The sequence below is a fragment of the Balaenoptera borealis genome (genome assembly GCF_965194805.1).
Source record: "Balaenoptera borealis genome assembly, chromosome: 2".
Classification (NCBI taxonomy): domain Eukaryota; kingdom Metazoa; phylum Chordata; class Mammalia; order Artiodactyla; family Balaenopteridae; genus Balaenoptera; species Balaenoptera borealis.
The window spans coordinates 164,072,237-164,097,459 of NC_138867.1; the positions used below are offsets into that span (position 1 = coordinate 164,072,237).

General features: G+C 38.2%; 1 protein-coding gene across 7 annotated transcripts in view; it reads left to right on the plus strand.

Moving 5' to 3' along the window:
- Positions 1–238: 238 nt before the first annotated feature.
- LOC309622750 (glucocorticoid-induced transcript 1 protein-like) overlaps positions 239–25,223 on the plus strand; it is a 71,682-nt gene continuing 46,697 nt past the window's right edge. For 3 of the 7 annotated variants that reach the window (XM_082378833.1, XM_082378832.1, XM_082378835.1), the window contains exon 1: positions 239–2,493. In XM_082378833.1, the coding sequence (XP_082234959.1) occupies positions 2,049–2,493 (445 nt within the window). In that variant the 5' untranslated portion in view covers positions 239–2,048. The other 4 variants (XM_082378834.1, XR_014241108.1, XR_014241109.1 and 1 more) reach the window with 4 other exon arrangements.

Here is a 25,223-nt window from a genome sequence, read left to right on the forward strand (position 1 = left end):
CTTGATATTCTGAAAAAGTCATCAGAAAGAAGCCATTTATCATTCTTTTTCCTCATGAAGGAAGGCAATTTCCTAATGAATGAGGAAATCTTTCATTTTAGATGGAAAAAATAACACAATAGGTCAATTATACTGAATTGAAAAGAGTAAAGTTTTTACTACATTTATATTTAATATATGTTATTCTCAAAAGCAAATACATGTGAACACAATGGGGACAATAGTAGTATCCTACCTTGTGGATTATAGGAGGATTGAAGGAATTAACACATAAAACATTCTTACAACAGTGGCTGACACATGAAATGCTCAGTAAATGTTAGCTGTTATTCTACTATGTGATAAAGTGAGGAACTGTCACTAGTATTCATGGGTGCAATTCTTGCATTTTACAGAAAAAGTGGTTTCATCCACTTTTTACAGAACCTACTATGCTTTCTGTTCTGAGGGCACAATGAAGCTGAGAGGGATGGCTCCTCTAAGTGAAACTGACCCCTGCATTCAGTGCCTGAAATCAGAGGAAGCTTGTCAGTGTGGGCAGACACCAAGAGTAGACCAATCTGATCTCCCACTTCTTTTTTCTCTCATGGAAACGAATGGAGGGTATCTGATGTGGACCCTTCAATCAATTGTTCCTGCTTAATATTTCAAACCTTGGTTTACTGTGGGGTAAACTTCGGTTCCTGACAGCCATCCAAAATCTTAGTTTCTCTTCAGCTCCACTGCAGAATAAAAACTAAATTTACCCCAGTGGATTGTTACATCAAGTCTGGTATTATTTCTCCCAAGAGGCCATCTGCTTCTGGGAAAAGACAACAGGGTGTGCCCTCCATTACACCTCCATTTAACTGACGGTGCAATGATGGACAATTCCTTGTTGACCCCTGCAATTCAGAGTTATTATCTTGGAACATAAGATTTGATGATCTCTTTTCACTCCATAGGATAACTGTAAAAGTATCCACCCAGTGTTCAATCCAACCCCCAGACATTGCTTCTGATGACCTTACATTCTTTTAATTAGTCTACTCAACACAAAAACTCAGATTACTAAAATTAGTGGGGAAGGGATGGATTCTTCTCAAACATCCCATCACCAGAACAGGTGTACTTGCAAAGTCAAGTTTGCCTGACGTATCCTCTGTCTCAAGTGGTACAAACGGCCCTGGAGGGTGGAGCCCTCACAACCTGCTTCCCTGGGCGTGCGCGTCTGTGGGTGTCGGGGTACGCGCAGGACACACACGGACCCACTGTCCCAGGACAGCCCAATCACGGTCCCCCTCTCACCTCAAAGCCTGTCAACTCTCACGCCCCTCCTTGAACGCACAGCCCCTTTCTCCTCCTTCGCTCCTTCGTATCCCGCCTCCAAAGTAGGACGCCCAGTTTCGTTGGCCGGTGCTCCTCTCACTCCTACGCGGAAACCAATCACTCGCGTTCTGGTGGAGAGTGACGGAGACAATGGGAATTCTCGTTGCGTCAGCTGCCGGCCCCGAGCGCCGGGAGGCGGTGCAGGGGGCGGGGTACGGTTTGGGGTGTTAGGTGCCTTATGGAGTGAGGAGCGGGCAGAGGAGGCGGTGGCGCCGCTCCGCGTTCAGCCAGGCACCTCGAGGCCCTTTCCCCCTACCAGGACCCCAGAAGCAGGGATCCCGGCCCTCCCTGCATCTGCCGGGCTCTCCTGCGCGTGCAGCCCCGCGAATCTGCGTGATGCCGGCGGCTGCCCCTTTCCCGTGTCAGCGCGTTGCCCGTGTCGGCGGCGGCGGCGGCTCCGGGCTCCTCGCGGCCCCGGCCGTAACCGCCACACCCAGCCCGGTCGGGTGGTTGGGGCCGTTGGACGTTTGTTTTCGCAGGCTTCCCCTCCCCCCCCTCGCTGAGGCGGTGGGGGTGCGCGTTGCGAAGGGGGAGCCGAGAGACTCCTCCCCCTCCACGATCCCCCCGCCCCTCCCCCTTACACACTCGCACGCACTAGCGCGCCGGCTCCCACACGCTCGCGCGCCTCCCGCTCCGCGCCTCGGTGTTGGCCGGCATCGTCCAGGGCCCGCGGAGCCACCATGTGCACTGCCTCCTCCTCTTCCAGTTCCTCTCAGACTCCTCATCCCCCGCCGCAGAGGATGCGGCGCAGCGCCGCGGGTTCCCCGCCCGCCACCCCCGCCGCCGGGAGCGGGAACGGTGCGGGCGGCGGCGGCGGCGTGAGCTGCGCCCCGGTTGCGGGAGCCGGCCGGCTGCTGCAGCCCATCCGCGCCACGTTGCCCTACCAGCTCCTGCGGGGCAGCCGACACAGTCCCATGCGCCCGGCCGCCGCCGCCGCCTCGCTGGGCAGCCTCCTGGGGCCCGGGGCGGCTCGCGGCCCCAGCCAGCCCGGCCCGACGCCGCCGCCGACCGCGGCCCCGACCGAGCAGGCGCCGCGGGCCAAGGGCCGCCCGAGGCGGTCCCCAGAGAGCCACCGGAGGAGCCACTCACCTGAGCGCCGGAGCCCCGGCTCGCCCGTGTGCAGAGGTAGCGAGCCCAACCCTTGCGTCCTCCCGGGCTGCGTCTCCCCGACGGCGCCCTCCGTGGAAACTTAAGCCTCTCCGGGCTTCTCTTTGCTAGTGCATTATGGAAGGTGTGAAAGTGGCTTTGGGAACCTCACCCCCCTGCGGTCGCTGCGGGGCTTGGATGAGCGAACTGCGGAGCAACTTTTATTTGACCCTCCTGGCGCCCCTCAGCTTTTATCTTCCATCACTCGCCTGGATCGAAAGGTTTTTCAGTTTAAGAGCTGATTAGCTCACTCATGTGTTTGCTGTTTGTAGTGGGGGAAGGAGGAGCTGGGCGAAACACTTAAAAACAACACGCACACAAACTCTCCGGCAGCAGGTAAGGTGGTGGTTGTAATCTGTACAGCCTCTTTGTGCTTTCCTACAAAGTTCCTATAACGTGTCTGTGCCTACCGGGATAATTTTTGTTTTCTTTTTTGGGGGTGGGGAGGTGGAGTCGCCAGTTATGATGTAAGGATATCCTGTTGGGTGTGTAGAGGGGACAGTTTTGGATGTGCAGTTGAAGCGTATAGTGTTTTGTTTGGCTTTTTTTTGGGGGGGGGCTCCCTCTTTTCTCTACTTTATATAGTCATATGCATCAGGGCGGTACTGCACTGGAAACAGTTTATGCCCAACGCAAGACTTTCATGGTAAATTTCTAAGGACCTATTTGTGGAGTGTGCTCCCTTTTTCCCTTCTATTTTTAAGTACACTTAACAGTTCAGTTGAGCTGTTAAAGGATCTCAGGTTTCGTTTTTCTTAGCTGTCACAGGTAATGGTGAGCTGGTGGATGCTGTCGGCTTCCCTTAATGTTTTGTGTTTTGGTGTGGTTTGGTTTATGTTTAGGGACACGGTGAATGATCTAGTTTAGTCCTGGGGGAGAAAAGGAAGTTTAGTCAAAACAGGGATGTAAAGCTCCTAAGGGAGGGAGGAGTAGCTCATGTTATTAGCACGCTAGGGCTACAGATGCTGCTGCTGCATTGTGCAGAGAACGGATCATACCGAGGGGAAACTCTCTGCTTGGAAGGGAATCACTGTGGAGCCTGTGCAATGTTTATGTGGTATGTGTAATTTTTTTAATGGAGTTTTCTTGATGAAGGTCTTAGACTTGGAGAAAGTGATTGTGTTAAGATAGATTGCAGTTTTGGTGTTTTGTTTTAATATTTCTGACCTGTAATTAGCATGTTGCTAAGGCCCTTGTTTTCAGAGCACTTGGTGGTGAGGCAGGGTAGGATGTAGTGCAGTGGTATGTGTCCAGGAGCACCGAGAAATGCATCCTGTAATCAGTATGCACCGGAAGGAATTTGCTCCCCCACTCCTCCCCCAGGTCAAGCCCGCTGCAGAAACTGACATCCTCCAGCAAATCCTGAATGAATGAATGAAAACAACGGGATCGCCCTAATAATGACCACAACTGAACACACATATTTGGCTGTATTTTATAGAAAAGGCCACCATTTTCTAACAGATTAATGCCATTGCATCTCCTTTGCACATTTTCTAGAACTGTATGAAATGAGAGGTAACAGAATGAAAAGAAGGCAGCAGTTACATAAACTTTTGAGTGATTTAGTTTCAACAGTACATAGATTGAGTTTTGGGATTTTCTTTTAGGGACTAATGTAAGAGCCATAAAATAAGCACTGCAGAAAGACTGTGTTCCGAGGGTTTTGCGGGCATAGGGAGTAGTTTCAGCAATTGCTGCAACAATATATTGGTCATCTAGTACCTCCTCCCCTTTTGTTGATAAACACATCTTACAACAGATCGTAGTACTACTTGTTTTTCTGCATCCTTCAAAAGTCTTAATTGCGTAGGAATTACAAGGTCCATCATCAAGTAGTTTTAATGAAATTTGTGACCAGGCTTAAACTGTCCTCTTTGTTGTAGTATGTCACATCTGAGTTGAATGCAATTTTAACGCGATCATGATGAAAACACTTCTCTGAGTCTAGTTGTTCAGGAGACAGATTTGCATCAGAGAGCTTGTATTGGGAATAGAAGAGGCCTTTCTGCTGTTTTTTACACCAGGTGGTTTTGTCAGTTTCTTACATTGAAATGATTTTGAATGTAGGCTCTTCTGCCCCCGGTTCCCTGATGATATTACCTTTCTGTTACTTCTCCACATCCCACCTTGCTCCTCTCTACCTAAGTTAAAACGATACAACTAATCTATTCTTTTTACTTATCTATTTAAAATTCATGCTATGAACAGTTGAACAATTTTTCAAACAATTATCTACTCAGTTTCTTTTGAATTCTGCAAGGTTCTGACTTCAGTGGATTGTAGCCTCCACAGGTCAAGGCTCCTGCCGCTGCTGCTGCTGCAGACACTGACATCACTATACTGCATGAATGAAAAACAACAACGTGCTCCATTTCTGGCTCTCCACCTCCTTCCTTTTCTGCACACTCCGTGTGTGTGTGTGTTTAAGATGGTATTATGCTGCATTTGAAACTACATTTAAAACTGTTAAATTAGGTAGGTGGTGGCTCAGGGATATGTGTTTAGTATAGGAGCATATTGCTTACAAAAAGCTTCAAGTGCTATGAGCATTTGGACTAGAGGTGACATAACAGCATTCAGTATTTTTTTTATCTGGACTGGTGGTTATGGAAGAGAATACAGAAGATGTAAACAATTTTCTTTGTAATTGCTTTACCAAAAACAAGTTATGAGACAGTGTAATTTCTGAACATGTTAGATCATTATTATCTCCCTCTGAAACATTCTTAATATGCACATTTATAGGGTTAAGTCTAGAATAATAAAGAAATGATACTCAGATTGTTTCACAAGGCTGAGGAAAAGCTGAATTATGTAAATAGGCACAATTTTAATATATCTATAAAATCTAGCAAGAAGATGGTAATTTTCTTTATTTTCGTAGCACACTTTTAGATAATTTCAAAGGGTATCATAATAGAAAATGCATAAATCTCCAAACACCTTGCTCTGTATAGAGAACATGGAGTTTTAAAAATTGAAATTATCTTGTTTATGCATATGATCATATTTTTGTTTGCATTTTTAAAATTTTCTTTTGTATTTTTAAAACTTCAAAGTTTGTTATTTATATTCATTTCTTCTGCCTTTAGCAAAATGTCCCCCTCCCCCTTGTTCAGTTCTGAAGGGTCTTGAAGTGGTGAATGACAAGCTACTGAATGCATCCTCAGGCTCCCTGTGATGTGTTTTTAATAGATGTAAAATCATGAAGTATTATGCAAATAGTTATTTTTTTGTAATGGTAATACATAAGTCTACCTTTGAGATAAATAGAACAACCCAAATGAGAATATAGCAGGATGTTTTGTTAAAATGAATGATCTTTAAGCTAAAATCATGAGTAACAATGAAAATATAATAAAGTTGCTTCTTTCTGAAAACTTCATAAAGCAAAACCTATGAATTCAAAAACAGAACAAATACAGTTTTATTGTGCAAGACAGTAAATAGCAATTGCAGGTCCTTTTGTGGTTTTTTGTAAGGATTGAGCACTGAGATGAATTATAAATTCTAAAAGATATAAAAAGAGTTGCGTTAGAGCACTCGATGTAGAATACCGCTTATTTTTAAGTGTACCAAACCTAATAACAAAAACATGGAAGAGCTTGTAATTTATATAGTTCCTGCTATGGAAAATAGCATGTGTTGATTCCTGATTTAACATGCCTAATATCATTAACTCTAGAGTGAAATTTGATAAGAATTTTTCATGAGTACCTTGAGAGCCTTATTGTTTTATACATTAAGAAGTTATGATTATATTTTAAAAGAAAATACAGAGCCAGGTAGCATATAATGCTGAATGACTGCCTGCAGTGTGTGTGCATGTATGTGTGTGTGTGTGTGTCTGTGTTTTGATCAAATAATTTGCTTTCAGTTTTTTATTTTTCATTAAATTTTCCCTCGAGTCCTTTTTACTGCTATGCTCAGTTTGTGGACTTCCAACCTTTTAAATTACTTTTTTTCTCTCTCTTTTTAAGGATACTCAGACATTCTCTTATAAAGTTACTTCTCAGGCCGATATTGTTGAAAATTAAGGTCCTCCTCTTGTCCCCCCCGCCCCCCCCCCGCTTTTAAAAACAGTTTTCCTTGAGTGCTTAGAGTTAACTTGTTTCAAAGCTTTCTTATACTAGACTGAAAACAGTTAAAGCTTTGACTGTTTTTCCTAAAGAGGCAGGTTTCAGATACTGATTTTTGGGAAAGGTTTTCAGCCTTTGAGAACTACACTAATTATCAGCAGCGTTCATTAACTAAATTTTCCCATTAATTATGGTACGTAAAATTTCTACATCAGTGGGTCAATAGCAAAATAGATAAGTGAATTTATAGAAGTTTTTTTATTCTTAAACTGTTTTATGTTCAAAGATTATATTCCTTTCAAATAACTATTATTCTAAGCATATTGAATATTGTATACCTAGGGTGTAGAAAAGCACCTTGGTCAGTTTAACTGTATGTAAAGTCGTGCATATATATTGAGCTAAAAATTCTTTCATTATTTACAGTACTTTTTACAGAAGGACAATTCATTCACTGCAATGTATGTTGCTTCAAGGATTTAATGCAAATTAGGATTTATACATTGGGGAAGTGTTGAAGGGTAATGGTATCCTTGTGATTTTTATTTGTGATACTGTGGACTAAATGTGAATAAGAAAACAAAGGAGTAATTGGGCCCCATGGCAATGAAGAACAATGGAAATAAACGGCAGTGTTCAACAAATGGCGAGTAGGAGAGGATTTTTCTTAAATCTGAAATCTAAAACATTGCTAAAAGCCTGTTTTATCAAAGCTTCCACATACAGCTAATAATCTGCCAAGAAGTATATACTAATGACTTTGTTATTCTTCATTTTAGTTTAGTCTTTTCTCCAGAGTTTCAATCCCCAGACACCACCACGATAGGCTTTTTCACAGCACCTGTCCTGGGTCTGTGCCTGGCACTGTTGTCTTTTGTCCTCAATATATAATTTTGTTGTCTCATTAAATGGCAAAGAAACCAAATCACTGATGCTGTTTCTGTCCTATATTCTATTTATTTTAACAAGAGGTTGAGCTTCTCTGATGCTGGTCTCTAACTGGGTTTGCCAAAAGTCAGTGGAGGAAAGAGAGAACACTGCTCACCTATTGATGTGAAACACCTGAGTGAGAAGCTGATGGAAGAGCCAGGAGCCAATCTCTTTCCCTTTCTGCCTCTCATCTGAACCCTAGAACTGACCATGACTCCATGGGTCATCCAGTTGATTCTAGAAGGATAATACTTGTGCTTGTTCTGCAAAACAAATTATAATGGATTTATAGTAATTCTAAAGAAAACAGGATTATACTTAATTATGAACAAATCATGGAAAAATACTTTCCTAGTATTTCATTTTTGTAGGAACAAACATGGCAGATCCCTTTAAGCAGTGTTGTTTACCTCAGGTGAATGTTATTGTGGCGGCTTGCAGGACGAGGCAAGTTCATGAGTACCTGAATAACCTCCCCAATATTATGTTGTATCTCTAATTGTTGTAGGTACAAAGGAAGAAAACATGTGAGTGCTTTACTCTATATAAGGCAATATATACTTTCGTTCATCAAGAAAGTGGATTTCAAATCCTATCTTCCGATTCCAGATACAGCGTTCATTCCACAGGATTATCCTATTTCTCCTAATTAAAAAGAGACTGATATTGGTCATCAGCTGTGATTTCTGAGCTCTAAGAATTACTGAAGAATAGGTTTTCTATTGGTTCCACAGCACTATTACACTGTGCTGGGGTATGCTTTGACATTTTCAGAATGTCTAAAAATGTGTCAGAGAGAGAGAGGGAGAGAGACAGAGAGGAGGGTATGAGCAACAGTGTGTGTGAGAGAAATCCTGGTTCCTGAGGGGTCAAGGATATGGACTTGGTTGTATCTGGCCCTGTGTACTTCTAGAATCTGTGCTGTTCTTGAATCGTATTATAGTGAGGAGTATGTTTCTCCATGATTATTAAAAGTTAGTTATACATGGTGGTAAACTGGTAAATGCTTCAGGAATGACTAAGCAGAGATTCTGGTCTCAAGTGATTGTCCTGGCAACTGGTTCTAGGTTAATTTAGCCCCACCAAGAGCTAATAGTTATCACTGCAATTTGTGGGTTTGAACTCTGTATATATGTAACTTAATGAAATGCAAGTATGGTGCACCTTAATAATGGCTCACCAAAAATAAGGATGAGTTAAAGAAACTAGTGAGATCCATTATTGTGTGGGAAGGTTGATGTCCAAAATTGTCTTCCAAGTTATTAGAATTCAGAAATCCATTAAACTTTTGGATGTTGCATAACAAGAAGGAAAAACTGCTAAAACTTGCTGCCTAGTGTCTAAAGATAAAATACCTATCAACTACTGACAGTAATATCCCCTTATTTAGCCAGTATGGCCACAGGGTGAACTTCCGTTAGTAGTCCCTATAGCTAATTTTAACTTTTATATTACTAAAAGATCAATTATTTAGTGAAACATTTTCTAAAATTATTATACAGTTGTTTTCTTGAGCAGAACAAACAAGACATGAATGAACTCTTTGTGGCTTAATGAGCTTTGTTAATACCTATGATATACCTAATAAAGTGATTGCTGTTGATACTATTGAATATAGGATTGAATGAGCACTGACTGACAACTAGAGTTGCCCTGTAACTGATTCTATAAATTTGCTTTGGGGATTGTCTTATTTCTGGTAAAGGTGGAATGAAGCAGTGAGTGGCTACATTTATTCCTTAATGGAATAACCTGGCTTTTTTCTCTAGAATTAATTATCAAGTTAAAGACCAAAGAAATGATTTTCCAAATGGTTCCATAAAAGAGGCTTAGAAACAGAAAGATATACTGAAAAATATTAGATTTGGAGTCAAGAGACTTGGGTTATATTTCCACATCTACCATTTGACTTATAGTAAGTTCTTAACTCTTTGCATCTTATTTTCTCTATCTTTAAAATGATACAGGTGGGCTTTTGAAGAGTTTGGTTGGGTAGGGGAAAGATTCCGCTGTGGAAAGGAAAAGTAAGTTTATTAAAGGAAAAGTAAGTTTATTATTTACTGAGGCATAACTGACAAATAAAAATTCTATATATTTTAAGGTATACAGTGTGATGTCGGTACACATTTACAATGTGAGATGATTACCACAATCAAGATAATTAACATATCCATCACCTCACATAGATGCCTTTTTTTTTTTGATGTGTGATGAGAACACTTAAGATCTATTCTTAGCAAATTCCAAGTATACAATACAGTATTATCCACTGTAGTCACCATCTGTACATTAGATTCCCAGAACTTACTCATAACTGAAAGTTTGTACCCTTTGACCTCCCCACTTTTCCCACTTGCCAGTCCCTGGCAACCATCATTCTACTCTCTGCTTCTATGAATTAGACTTTTTTAGATTATGCACATAAGTGAGATCATATTTGTTTTTGTTTTTCCCTGTGTATTCGTTTTTCTGTCTGGCTTATTTCACTCAGCAAAATGTTCTCCAGGTTCATCTATGTTGTTATGAATGGCAGGATTTCCTTCTTTAAAAGACTGTGTAATATTCCATTTTATATGTATACCACATTTTCTTTATCCATTCCTCCGTGAGTGGACACATAGGTTCTCCACATCTTAGCTATCGTGGATAATGCTGCAAAGAACATGGGAGGGCAGATATCTTTTCAAGATACTGATTTTACTTCCTGTGGGTATATACTCAGAAATGAGATTGCTGGATCATATGATAGGTCTATGTTTAAGTGTTTGAGGAACCTCCATACTGTTTTCCATTCCCACCAATTTATATTCCCACCAATGTTATACAAGGGTTCTCTTTTCTCCACATCCTCACCAACACTTCTTATTTTCTTGCCGTTTTGACAATAGCCATTCTAACAAGTGTGAGGTGGTATCTCGTTGTGGTTTTAATTTGCATTTCACTGGTGATTAGTGATGTTGAGCACTTTTTCGTGTACCCTCATTAGCCATTTATATGTCATCTTTGGGAAATGTCTATTGAGATCCTTTGCCTATTTCTTAATAAGGTTATTTGTGTTTTTTGCTATTGAGTTATATGAATTCGATATATATTTTGGACATAGCAAATGTATATATCCAAAAAACCATATGCTTATCAGATGTATGGTTTGCAGATATTTTCTCCCATTCCATAACTTGCCTTTTTATTTTGTTGATTGTTTCCTTTACTGTGCAGAAGCTTTTTAGTTGCTTGTGCTTTTGGTATCATATCCAAAATATCATTGCCAAGACTGATGTCAAGGAGCTTTTTCCCTATGTTTTCTTCTAGGAGTTTTATAGTTCCAGGTCTTAAATTTAAGTCTTTAATCCATTTCAAGTTAACTTTGTGCATGATGTAAGGTAAGGGTCCAGTTTCATTCTTTTGCATGTGGATATCCAGTTTTCCCAGCACCATGTATAGAAGAGACTGTCCTTTTCCCATTGTATGTTCTTGGCACCCTTGTCAAAGATTAGTTGACCATATATGCATGGATTTATTTCTGGGTCCTCTGTTCCATTGGTCTATGTGTCTGTTTCGATTGCCAGTACCATATTGTTTCTATAGCATTGTGTAGACTAGATGATTCTTAGTAAAATTAGTTATTTACTGAGCTTTTATGTCAGCAACTAGTCTTCACCAGAACTCAATATAGAACACTTTTATAATTTCTCTTTCTCTCTTGAGAACTTAAGTAATCTGCCCAAGATCAGGTGGCATGCACAGAAGGCCCAAAGGGCCGTGTAACTCTCTAAGTCCCGACCTCAGGTCAGGTGAAAGTTGCTTTTGGAACCCAATTAATTATGGGGCAGGAAAGCATGCACAATGGGTTATCCCATTGCTTATACAGTTAAGTCACAGAAAGGCCAAAATTAGCTTTGGTGGGGTGTGAAGAGAAAGCTAAATGGAACTAAACTCTAGGGTCCATAGTACTTAAAATAGCTGCAAGTATTCCCAGTGATTCAGGCCTCAGATATGTATATAAATATGTCATAGCACTTCAAAACCTTATTATGTCATTAGTAAGCCTTCCCCTTGGTCCTTAAAGTACTTACCACTTTGTTAAGACAGAATTTAGATTTAATTTTTAAAGTTGCCTTTCACGTGAAATCTTAAAATCTGGGTAGAATGAGTCTTTTGCATTTTCCTATTTGATAAGGTAAGCTTTACATTTATAATAAAGCATCATAAGGCTCCATTCAACCATAACATTGTGATTCATAACTTTTACCATTCTTTGATAATTTAGCAGCATTCAAAATAGTATCTTTTTATATTTCACTCTCATGGCAAAGCAGCAAGGTGCAGTATCTTCTCAATTTATGCCTCCTTGGGCTCTTTTCCATTTTCTAGGTTTGCTGATGTGATGTATAATAGAAAAGATATTTCAATCTCCATTTTAACAATTCTTTCAGGATGTTGTGGCATTTTTCAGTGTCACTTGTGCTTACCCTAAGCCCTCTTTGATAGTCAGTGTGGAACATGCATCCTTTCATAAGTAACATTAGAAATGGTATTTTTATTGTTATTGTTATGATACTGAAAGTGTTATATAGAGTCTATGTGATGAAGTTTCTCATGACTTTTCTTGTGTAATTACTTTACTAGTGAAATACATCAGTTTATAAGTTGGATTAATGAAGTAATATTTGTATCTTAGGAGATAACAAAAACTAATAGAGCTCAGTTGCTCAGTTATCTTAAAGAACTTTGCTATACTTATGTAAACCTGTGAAATGATCTTCTCACAAATGTGGAAAAGGATCATAGTAAAATACAGATTTGTTTATATATTAGCTGGTAGTCTATAAACAAATTATGATATTTTTGAGTGTTCTGTGACAGTGTCATTTTCATTCTTCCAAAGAGTTTTGGAGGTACTCTGGTGCATCTCCCTGAAAAGAATCAACTGTCCTTTTCCTGCTTAAAGTCAGGTTATTTCATTTGTGTCTACTACTTACTAAACAGGGATTAGCAAACATTGCTAAATGCAGTTTCATTAGCATTGTAAATTAGGCAGTTAGACTGTGCTCAGAAATCAGGTTTTGGAAAAAAGCTACAATATTCTGCAATATTTTGATCAGATAGCTTTAAAAAACTTATTTTAAAATTCTGTTCTTTCTTTGCATATTGAAGTGACCTGTTATTGAAAAATACCTGGTCAGTTGATTGCATTTGCCCACTCTTTGTCTTTTTGGTTAACACATGGCCAAAGGTGAGTGTAGCTTTAGTGTAATTTCAGTGATAACTGTTCATTCAAGAAATTTTTGTTTTCAGGTATTGTAGTTGTTGGCAGTATGTTGATGAGTAAAACGAATGCATTTTCTCCCTGTTTTACAAAATAAATATTTATTGAGTCCCTGCTATGTCTGAGGAGCTCTGTTTAACCCTCCCAGAATACGTATCCTAGGTGCAATTGGGGTGCTCACATTCATTTTTCTCAACAAGGTCAAGTCATTTAAAATCTGCCAAGAATTTGACCCACTATTTTCTCTGAGGTTTGGACTTCATATGGGAATTATCATGTTCTATGCTTATCTTTCAAGATTAGGTTGCACTTCTTGGTATACTTTTTTGAATACCAAATACTTGTTTATATGTGTTTTTCCCTTATTAGATGAAGCTTAGGAGAGCATTACCTTGTGGCTTCTATATTATATCTAGGTCTAAGCTATATTGCTGCCTGGACATATTATAATATTCTGCTAAAGTTTGGCCTAGCATGGTGGGATTAACATGGAATCAGCTTCTGAAGCTGTTATATTTGGAGAAATTCAAAAAACCATCATGCCAAAAATTTGGTGGGCATTTTCAATTACAAATCTCAATGTTTTTAGATCTGTCATAAAGATCATGATTATACTAAGAAAGCAATGAGAATATAAATTACATATTAATTTGTTCTTTATTGCAATGTAAAAATTTTAAAGTGTAGAGCAGATTTTGGGGTGGTTGTTTGCTTTAGAGAATATCTAATTTACGTGCAAGTAAAATTATTCAATTTAGCAAAGTGTTATTTACACAAACTTTTTAGGAAGTCAGTTACACAAGATTGAGGTTCATCTGAGGTTGTAAAAATATATTACAGAATAGTGTAATTTCTCATTGCTACATAAAATGTTCTACTGACATTTAGCAGGATTAACTAATATCCTAAGAAGTTGTTATAAATGAACATGGATAGATCTTTTCCATTTCCTTTCTAGTCTGAGTTTTAAAATTCTAAGAAATTTTGTATTCAGTGAACCCCTAAAAGGGAAAGAATTCATATGTACTAATGATTTTATTTCTCACATTTCTCTGTGGAAAGGTATGCTTTCAAATTAGATAAATATTCCAAGTTTTTTTCTGGATTATTTTGTCCTTATAAAAAAAAAGTTATTACTTGAGTTATAATTTCCTACCACACTGTTCCTAACCAGCTTAATGGAGGAAATATTTCTTCCTTCATGAAAAACTTTCACCAAACCTTCTACTGTTTTCAGTGTCAGGAGGACAAGGCAATAAGTAAGCATAATTAGACTAGAAATATGATTAGTACTGTGGATTATGATTTTATTTATAATTGTATAATCCTACAGTCTGATTTTAACTTAAAGTTTCTGTATATACTTAAGGACGAAGAAATTAATTGGTCACCCATATACACACTACTGTATATAAAATAGATGACTAATAAAGACCTACTGTATAGCACAGGGAACTCTACTCAATACTCTGTAATGGCCTATATGGGAAAAGAATCTAAAAAAGAGTAGATATATGTATATGCATAACAGATTCACTTTGCTGTACACCTGAAACTAACACAACATTGTAAATAAACTCTACCCCAATAAAAATTTAAAAGTCAATAAATAAGTATACATTCACAGGAAGTTGCAAAGACAATACAGAGAGCTCCCACGTATCCTTCACCCACTTTTCCTTTAACGGTTATATTTTACAAAATTATAGTATGACATCAAACCAGGATTTTTATATTGGTGTGTGTGACTGTGTGTGTGTGTGTCATTTTATCACATGTGTAGATCTGTGTAGCCACCAGTAGAATCAAGATACAGACCTGTTCTATCACAGATGTCAGATGCCACTCAGATCCCCCTCGTGCTGCCCGTTGCAGTCACACCACTCCCTCCCCCTACCACCCTGACCCCTGGCAATCACTGATCTGTTCTCCATCTCTATAATTTTGTCATTTTGAGAATGTTAGATAAAAGGAATCATACACTATGTGACCTTTTGAGCTTGGCTCTTTTTCACTCAACATAATGCCCTTGAGATCTATCACAGTTGTTCAGAGTATCAATAGTCTGTTACCCTTTATTGCTGAGCAATATTCCACAGTATGGATGTACCACAGTTTCCTTACCCATCACTTATTGGAGGACATTTTGGTTAAGGTTGGGTCTGTTACAAATAAAAATGTTAAAAAAATTTGTGTACAAATTAAAAAAATTAATTGGTCACCTAATTTGATTATACCTAAGGCCTACACAATATCTGTGTGTGGTGTGTATGTATGTGTATAAAAGAGAGAATGCTGTAAAGTTTGCATTCCTTTCTCAGCAATCACTGGATAATCACTGGCTCCTGATACTTTTTCCGTATAGAGTAGAAATTCATGGTCATCTTTTCATAATGCTGTAAGTAATTTTAATATACTAACTGGTAGTGACTTAGGGACTTTACTTATCTCATGTAAGATAAAACCAATGGACAACTAACTAGATGAGAATTCTGAACATCTTCCTTGTGGTTATGGGGAAATTTGCTATTTATAATACAATTATATTTCCTTCGGGAGGCATGTCTTAAATGCTGAACTCTTTGACGTATTTACTTAAGGATTATTTGGTAAAAAGTAGTTGGATGGGTTTGGAGAAAGAAATTAATCAGTTTACATATAAATTCCCTTTTCTGAATCACCTAACATAATTTAGAATGACAATCCAGTTATCTACAGTTTAATTTTCTTAGTAAGTGTATGATCATTTTCTCTGCTGGAGTTGGCTTTGTGATTTTTGAGCAGAATATTATGTTGGTATTTAGATTCAAAGTTGAAAGAAGTGTTGAAAGCTGTCGTTATTGCATTTCTACTGACTGGAGTGGGTATTCTTCTAGGTGGTAACTGTATATAGCAAATTAAAACAGACATGATGCTTACATCCTGCAAGTCTACATATCCAAATATTTTAAAATATCATTATAATTGTCTTTGGATGTTTTGCTCATGCTCTTTACCTTCTTGCTGATCTTGTTACTATTTGTATAAAAAGTTTTAATTTAAAGTATATTCCACCGATGTTTCACGTAGAATATATCATACTCCCTTAGGTAACATGCTTTGAAAAAGTGGCCTAGTGTATTTTTCTGTGCTGCTAACAGAAAATCAATAATTTATTAATAAGACTTTCAGACCCAGAGCATCATTGGGTTGGGTTCTTAACTTCCTTGCAGCATAATTATTAACTTTTCCTCCTCCCTCATTTCTCTCATCCTACTGATCACCATATCTTATCCCATCTCCTTAGAATTATGTCCTGAATCTGGTAGCTTCTTTCCATCCCCTCACGGCTCCGTTATTACTTATTGCTTGATTTGTTAGAACTGCTGCCTCTTAAGTGGTTCCCCTGCCATTAGTCTCCCTTCTCTAATTGACCCATTGCACAGTCTTTCTTTATAAACATAGTCTTTCTTTAAAAAAAAAAAAATTCTGAAGTTCACAATCCTTTGCTTGACATAAAAGACTCACCTCAGCATCCTCGATGGTGTACCTCAAGTTCTTCGTAAACTGAACTCACTTTATATTGAAAATGCTATTATCTTTCAATAGCTCCATACTTGTTCCTTGTCAGGCAAGGATTCCGTGTCAGTGTAAGGTAATCTACTGATTACTGTAAATTAGATTAAGTTAGATCATTCTATTTATGGTGACAATTGTAATAATTTAGCAAGACTTACTCTAAAATTTGGCTCAAACCATCTCCAAGGTAATTCAGACAAAGGGAGTTAAGCCCTTCTATAGTAGAGACTTCTAAGGATTCACCAAACCCTGTTTTGTCTCCCTGTTGGCCCACATCAAGACTCTTTTTCCTACCCCTCCTTACAATTACATAAGGCTTTGTGATATATAACATTTTCATCTGTGTTCAATAAAAAAGCACTAGTTTGATCCTCATCATTCATTCTCTTCCCTCATCTGCCAGCTGGAAGCAGAGAATCTAGCAGAGGACTCCAACCAAGGCCCTGGAGGAATGGTGGAGCTATAAGATGAAGGAAGTCTGAATCCCTGAATGATCATATAGAAGGCCATCTGTCAGCCAGGAAGATACACATTGGGTTTTTATTGTGATAAGCCACGAATTTTAAAAAATTGTAGCTGTTAGCATTAGCAACTTTACTGCACCTCACAGTTTAAAGAAAGGTGGTCTACCAGCTGCTACTACTGGAGCCACTTTGAAAATGCACCTTGGGAGTCTCACTCTTACCTCGTGTGATCCATCACATAGGCAAGTGTGGTTCATTGTCATCAGTGCTTCTGTCAGTATGCAAGAGATACTTCATCAAGTTCGATTGTGTGGTCTTGGTGGAATGTATTTAGCTTTATACAATTTGCTATTTCATTAACTGAAGATGCTATAACTACTCTTTGATTAATAATTTAAGAAACTATTTTCAAAAAAATTTGGAGACGTTATACGAATTGATAGCCATGTGGAAATAAATCCATTGTCTCCCAGAGTGCCTGGCAGGACACGAAGTTTAGTGGTCTTATTAAGTGGTCTTGTTATTTTATATAAATATGTTATTTTTCTTGGATATGCACTATATGAAGAGTTATTTATTATATGAACCTGTTTAATGAGCTGTTTGTGAAATACCTAAGCATGGAAATCATAGCCTTTTATGTAAATGTGGAAAATGGGATGATAGAGATCTGAATTCAAGTTAATTTTGTCACTGTCTTGCACTTTATTCACAATGATTTTAGATGAGCCTCACGTACAGAATATTAAAAAGAAACGTGGAGCCATTCTATTTGAGGCTCTTCCAGAAAGCCTCCTTTGCTAATGAGTTCCATAATATATGCCAGGTGATTTCTAGTTTTTGAGTATTAATTTATTTAAAAGTAAGGAAAGGATGGATAACTGATATCCACAGATTCAACAAAACTTGAGTAGTTGTGCTAGGTGTTAGAGAAACAAACAGAAAAAGACAAGAGCTTTACTTTTAGGAAGGAGCCTACCCTCTGGTAGATAAGTTTTACATTTATCATTTAAGTATAAACAAAATAGTGAATCATATTAGGTTTCACTTTCTTATTTCATTCTTAAATGAAAGTAAAATAGCTAAAATATGGGGCAGGGGAAGAGACAGATAAATGAGTGATTTGACATATCCATGAAAAAGAAGTTAACTGTATTATTCATAATGTTTGAATATATATTGTTCGTACTTGTCCTGTCTCAAACACTACATAGAAAGGATTTAAAAAATTCTGGTCAGAGGTAAAGAAGGAAAGAATGGAGAAAAAAAGACAGACAAAAATCCAGTTGACCCATCTCTTTTCTATAGTGTGGTTTTGTTTTCTTCCCATGTTGAGATGAGTCTTTTTAGTACATCTGGAAGTGTTGTTCAGGTTTTTATTACAAATGCCCTAGCTATTGTAGGTATTGTTAATGATTCAAGCTATATCCAAAAGTGTAGTCTGATATTTGTTCGCTCATTTCTTGGGCTTTTGGATTGAACAATGTTCTTTCATCATTTAAGGGGAAAAATGAACTTAGATGCTAATAACAAACTCTGGAACTTTGTGACTTCAGTCCATTTGTAGCTCCTGGGCAGTGCCATTTTGATTGAAGTACAGTTCAATCAGTAATATCAATAGACTGTTTTTGGCTAAGATTATAATGGCCAGTTCTATGCCTGTTCTGGAGGAATAAAATATGATGCTCTTCTAAAATATTTTATGACACTTTTCCCCTACACTTAGTCATGCCGGTAGTAGTTTTATTTCATTTTTTCTGAAGTTGATCCCAGTCCTTGGCAGTGTTTCCTGGCAACCTTTTATGCACAATATTTGTAGAATTGTTGAGGTGGAAGGTGTCCTGTGCATGCAAACACGGAACTGGTTTTTACCATGTTCTGTTTTACTCCATGGCCTCTACAAAGGTATCATTTGTATAAGACGTTTTCCTTCAGGATGTTTTCCTGCAGCTTTGGGCCATATCCAGCTTTAATGAAGCATCCAATTTTGGATACATTACTGCTTCACAGCTGCATATTTGATTCTTTGATGTCAGTATTTATGAAAGTAAATGCTAGAATAAACATCTGTGTTTCCTTATTTCTGAAGCCTTCATTCTGTTGAGCCTATTGATTTTGGGTTTATTCTACAGAAGCGTAGTTATATATTTCCCAGTCAACAGCATATTCACCATTGCTGGATTTGGAGACACAATGTGGGGGAAAATACAGCTGGTCGGCTCGATTTAATTAACTAGATTCTTTTGCATGAAGCAAATCCGTGGTATCCAGATGTATTTTCAGTTCAGAGTTCTGTTTATCATTTGCCTACCATGAGTAAATTAGCTTGACTAGCAGTCATATCTTATTGAGGTTAAGCAGTTACTCTTTTCCTAAGCCTTTCTCCTTAATCTTTTCTACTTAACCATGGAGTTAACTGTTTACCCTATTATTATGCTATTATGAGCTAATCTGTAGGTTTTACTACCTAAACAAAATGTTTATAACTTAGACTTAAATGCTTGAATCTTTTCACTATAAATTGTATGTTGTTAAAATGTATTTGGATTTAGAATTCTACAAATTTTCAGTATAGATTTAAGAAGAGATATTTACTTGTCTAGGAGACTGTTGTGCTTTCTCTGCCATATTAAGTCATTATTCTTTATTCAAATAAGAGATGAGAAAGCTGATAATTTTCAGACTCTTTTTCAGGATCAGAGGAACTATAGTCCTCATACAGATTTCATCATAAAGATCTTGTATTACATGGTAAAATTTGTTTGTCCTTTTGTAATAGTGGTAAGACCCTGATTCCATAATGTTAATAGTCAATCAGTTCTTTCTTGGTCTTGACAATTATTTTAGGACTTTTTGTTCTTTATTGACCTGTCCCATAGATACTGGGATGATGTGGACAGAGGCTGCTTACTTTTGTTCCTTCAAAAAGCAGATCCTTATTGATTTAGCTCCTTGCAAGGTGAAGGTGCTCTTCAAGGCTTCTTTCCATCTTGTTTTTTTCCAAATGACTCTCTCTTCAAGCCCCTCAGCCCATTGTTCTACCTTTTCCCGTGGTAAACTCCACCTTTCCCCGTAAGAGGAATTCCCGTTCCTTTATCCATTCCTGGTTCTTGCTGCAGGCTTCTGTAGGATTGACTTTCAAACTTTACTGTGTAATTGCCAGCTCTAGAGGAGGGGGATGGGCAAAATTTCTATTAATGGAGTGACTATGGATGCCCCATTTCAATTAGTTTCTTCACGAGGTTGGGCAGGAGCTAATTTCTCTACTAGGTTACCTAGGAAGAAAGTATACCTCTCTAAGACTAACATTAATTTTTCTCAGAGTCAACACAATAAAATATTGGAGGAATATTAAAATGTTTAAAAATATATGTATATATATATATATATATATATATATATATATATATATATATATCTGGTTCTATAAGAAATTTAATAACTACATTTGGTTATCAGATATTCTGGAAATTCTTAGTCTTACAGATGTGCTGAGAGAATAACTGTATGAATTTCCAATCCTTCTCTGGTCATTTCTTTCATGGCATGATGGAGGACTTACCTGAGAGATATTGAGCATTCTGCTACTCTCTTCCCCTTTGAAAGTTACTACCTGAATGGCTCACACATTCCAGGAGCCCTTATGTTAATTCCTTTCCAAGCTGTTGGTTGTTTGAAGCTTATTCTCTGGTAGATTCTTCAGGACAGACTTATGGGAAGAATATTCCTTGAGTTCTCATGTATTATGTAGCAAGAATATACAAGACTATAAGAAGTTTTAATCTATGGGTTTTTATACTTGAAGGTCACTCTAGCTTCATTAAAATGTGTTCGATTTGGGCTGTATCATTTTCTCAGATACATGTATAGTCTTTCAATATGTAGTTTGATGTTATCTTTTATTCCAGGAGAGTTTTATTATAGTTTTTAGTATTTTTTGCTTTGTTGCTTTGGTCTTCTTCAGGGACTCCTACTAAACATATATTGGACAGTCTTGCTTATGTTACATATTAATTATTGTCTCTTAAAATCTTTTTACCTCTTCTTTTTTTTTAATTCTAAAATTTGTCTTATGTTCCATTTTCTACTTTTGGTAAGGCATTAACCCACTGTGCTTCTTCTTAACTTAGTCTTCATTCCTGAAATAAGTTTTTCTTTTCTTTCTAAATCTTTCCTGAGTTTGATCACCTCTCTTTTCATATCTTCCTTGTCCTCAAACACAACATTTTTCAGTTTTTCTAATTCTGAGGTTTTTCGTTGCTTCTGTCATTTAAAGAATATTTTTAGCTTGTTTTGAACTATTAGATCACAGTTTTCCCTACTTTAAAAATCAAGGAGTTTGATCAGTAATATTGGTTGTCATACTGTGGTAAAGATATAGCCCATTCTGTAGCCTTTATTATAGTCTTTTTTGTTCGTTTTTTTTTTTTAATTGGAATATAATAGTGGATCTGTCTCATTTGGTGAAAATTTTCTAAGCTCTACCACTGCTTTAACTGGAAGTTAAGTGCTTTGAAACAAAATTTTGTTAAACATTTTGTCTTCTGGTTAAGGAATATTTGCTTTCCTTTCACTTACTGTATTAATATCCATTTTTGGTCATCTTATTTTGGTTGTTTTATAGTTGCTAATACTTTGTGATTATTTCTTTAACATTTGAGACCATTAGGTAAGATTTTAGATGTTTGGAAGCTCTATTAATCGAGTTCATTGGAAGTTCATAAAGTTTATAGAATGTTCTTCTACTAATTATGACTTTGCCAGGGTTCCTTAAAGAAATACCATTTTCCACCAGAAAAAAAATGAACATAAAAATCTTTAGCATCTCAGCTGCCATATATGTTAATTTCTTTATAGATATATTCCAGATGTCAGAGCTCCATCTTAATTTGTTGTGTATTCCTCCAGTGCTTGTCACCAGCCTTCATGGCCGTCTTGGTGAAGTTTTCTTTTACAGCCTTGATACAAGAAGATACTCTCTTGGGTTTTCTTTGAAAACAGGCTGAAGGCCTTCCTCAAATGTCGCATCTCAATTTATGTATCATTTGACACAAATTTGAGTGAGCTATAACCTAGAGAAGAATCATTCCTAAATGGCTGCTTGACTACATTTTTCTGTTTGCTTTTCTTGACAGACCTCAGGTTCCAGGCTGTGTCAGGCCTCATTTGGTGAGAAGCATGTTTGTTTCTCTTGTCAGCTTCTTGACTGGTTCCTTTCCAGATTTCTGCAGGGCAGCCATATGGTCATTGCGGCATGTCTTCTAGATTGCTTCTGTGGCAGGATTCCAGGTCTTGATTAGCGTTTCAGAATCTGCTCACACTGAGAGGGCTTTAGCTTTTGCCCTTTAGTTTTATTTCAGATAGCATATTCAGATCTGGTGTCCTTCCTGTCTCACCTGAAGTTCATTTGATTTTGATGATTTTATTTTATGTGGCCCATGTATTTGGCTAACTTTTTATCTTCTTATATTTTAAGCAAGAAAGGCCCCTAAAGGCCGTTGGTGAGGTGCCTAGACTGTGCTGATTTTGGAAAACTGAATGTAACAATAATTCTATTAGATGATCAGTATTAATGTGCATTAGATTGGCTAGAGATGTATACCAGTCTCCTCCTTTCTACTTTTTTTATTCTTAGTTACATAGTTCTTTAAATTTGTTTTTTTCCTGGTGGTGGGGGAGGGATTTACTTTGAAAATTTCTCTCTGTAACCGAGAAGCAAGGAGAAAATTACTCATAATGTTGGTAGTGATGTTTAAGAAAAAATTGTTCATGACACTTATAAAGATTCGTAAAGCAGACTTTATTCAGGGAGACTATCATGATAGTTGTAGGGACCACTGCAATGTGGTTTTGCAGTGGGGGAGAGAGATTGGGCTCAAACTTGGAATACAACTAGGAGAACTGGGGCTGTATAGCCAAGTAGAAGGGTGGGGTAAAAATTACTAAGAGGAAAGAAACATCAAAATAAGGGGGATTCTGGCTACACAGACCTAAACAGGATTGTTGATGAAGGCAGGCCAGGTGGTCAGATATTACATGGGGGATGGTAGAGATGAGGAACCTAATCAGATATCCAGCATGATCAATATTGAGGGTGGGGGATTCTGGTTAAACTGACATAGTAGGTTTCTTGCTAAAATTGGACAATGCAGAGATGAACACAGAAGCCCAAAAGTTAAGGTCTAATTGGAAAGAGTTCAGAGGAGCCTGACTAAAGTTTGGTCAAGGAGAGACTCTTCAACAGTGATAATAAATGTAAAACTATAACTTTCAAGGAAGTAACTCTCAATACAGAAATACTGAAGCAAATCTCTATGAACAAAACAGACCTTTAGGAGCTTCCCTGGTGGCACAGTGGTTAAGAATCCGCCTGCCAATGCAGGGGACATGGGTTCGAGCCCTGGCCCGGGAAGATCCCACATGCTGCGGAGCAACTAAGCCCGTGCACCACAACTACTGAGCCTGCGCTCTAGAGCCCGCGAGCCACAACTACTGAGCCCGCGTGCCACAACTACTGAAGCCCGCGCGCCTGGAGCCCGTGCTCCTCAACAAGAGAAGACACTGCAGTGAGAAGCCCGTGCACTGCAATGAAGAGTAGCCGCCGCTCACCACGACCAGAGAAAGCCCGCACACAGCAACAAAGACCCAACGCAGCCAAAATAAAAATAAAAAATAAATAGATTTATAAAAATACAAAACAAAACAGACCTTTAGTTAAGTTCATGCTTAACCTCAGTGAACCAATAGCAAGATATTCTCTACCCGTATTTACTTTTGGTTATTTTTGATCACTAAATTAGGAACTATATCATTTCAGGTTTTTCTGAAGTTGAAGAAAAGCAACTTAATGTCTTATATTCAGTCTCTGCTCCATGAATTTGTTATTTTGATTTCAGTGATAAGGATTGAAATTATAATATGAAGGAGCAAATTCAGACACCATGAAACACTTATTTTCTCTTAAAAGATAAAGGTTTTAAATAAACAGGCTATAAAATACTGTAATATTTGGAGACTCAGGCTTAAATTCTTTAATCAAATTAATTATTAAAATCTAAATTTTACTCTGCTTATATATTTTATTTTTCTTTGACACTTTGATTTTATAAAAAGGAACGTACTTAATGTATTTTTTCAGACTTTCTTGTATTTTTTTAGGAAGCAAATTTTATTGTAGTTAACTTTTGTGTGCAAAATGCCCTGTTTGGGTGGGAGGGAATCTTTCCAAAGAAGCTGTATTGAACTTTTTGTCTGTTATCTCATCTTTCTGAGAAAGCATTCCTAAGCATTCTGCCTAGAGTGCTTTGTATTTAGGTTTGAAGGTTCTTATTGTCATGGCTGGCACTTAGTTTAGAAAGTGACCTTTTTGAAGGAGATGACTAGAAGTTTAAATTTACTAGATTCTAGAAGGTTAGCTCCTAAGTGCAGATTTCGAAGAATTGTTTGACTTTTTTGCAGCAGGATATTTTCTTGGATTTATATTCAAACTTTCAGTGCCTCTAAATGGAGTAGATTATAATCAACAAAATGATTTTATTTTTGAGCACCTGCAGCTCTAAAGGATCTAGTCCCAATCCTGTAGACATAGGTTCTGAAGCTTGTAGTACCAGTAGATTCACTTGAGATATGTGTTTAAAATTCACATTGTTTGGTCCCACTAGCAGAGAGTCTCACATTGTTGATGAGAAATTGGGCCCGGTATTGAGCATATTTAACAAATGTCTAACACCATAAGAAACATTGCTTTAGGACCTCAGTGGTTCCCAAGGCTGATGATGCATCTGAATCAATTTGGTCTGGTTTAAGAAATATGTTGAGGGCTTCCCTGGTGGCGCAGTGGTTGGGAATCCGCCTGCCAGTGCAGGGGACATGGGTTCGAGCCCTGATCCAGGAGAATCCCACATGACGTGGAGCAACTAGTCCCGCACGCCACAACTGCTGAGCCTGTGCTCTAGAGCCCGCGAGCCACAACTCCTGAAGCCCGTGCGCCTAGAGCCCCGTGCTCCCGAACAAGAGAAGCTACCGCAATGAGAAGCTGGCGCACTGCAACAAAGAGTATCCCCCGCTCTCTGCAGCTAGAGAAAACCCGCGTGCAACGACGAAGACCCAACGCAGCCAAAAATAAATAAATTAATTTTTTAAAAAAAGAGAGAAAAGAAAAATTTAAAAAAAATATGTTGATACCTGGTTCCACCCTATAGCTACTAAATTAGAATCTCTGGGAGTGTGGCCCAGTAACGTGCATGTTTAACAAGCTGCCTGGTGATGCTTATACAGAGAGCCACATCTCAGGATCCCATCTTTGAGATCCATTGCTTAGTTCTACCTATGCCTGAGGGCCTTGAGCCTTTTTGTTCTAGGATCTCCCAAGATCTAATTTCTGGGTGATACACTGTATTAGAAAGCTTT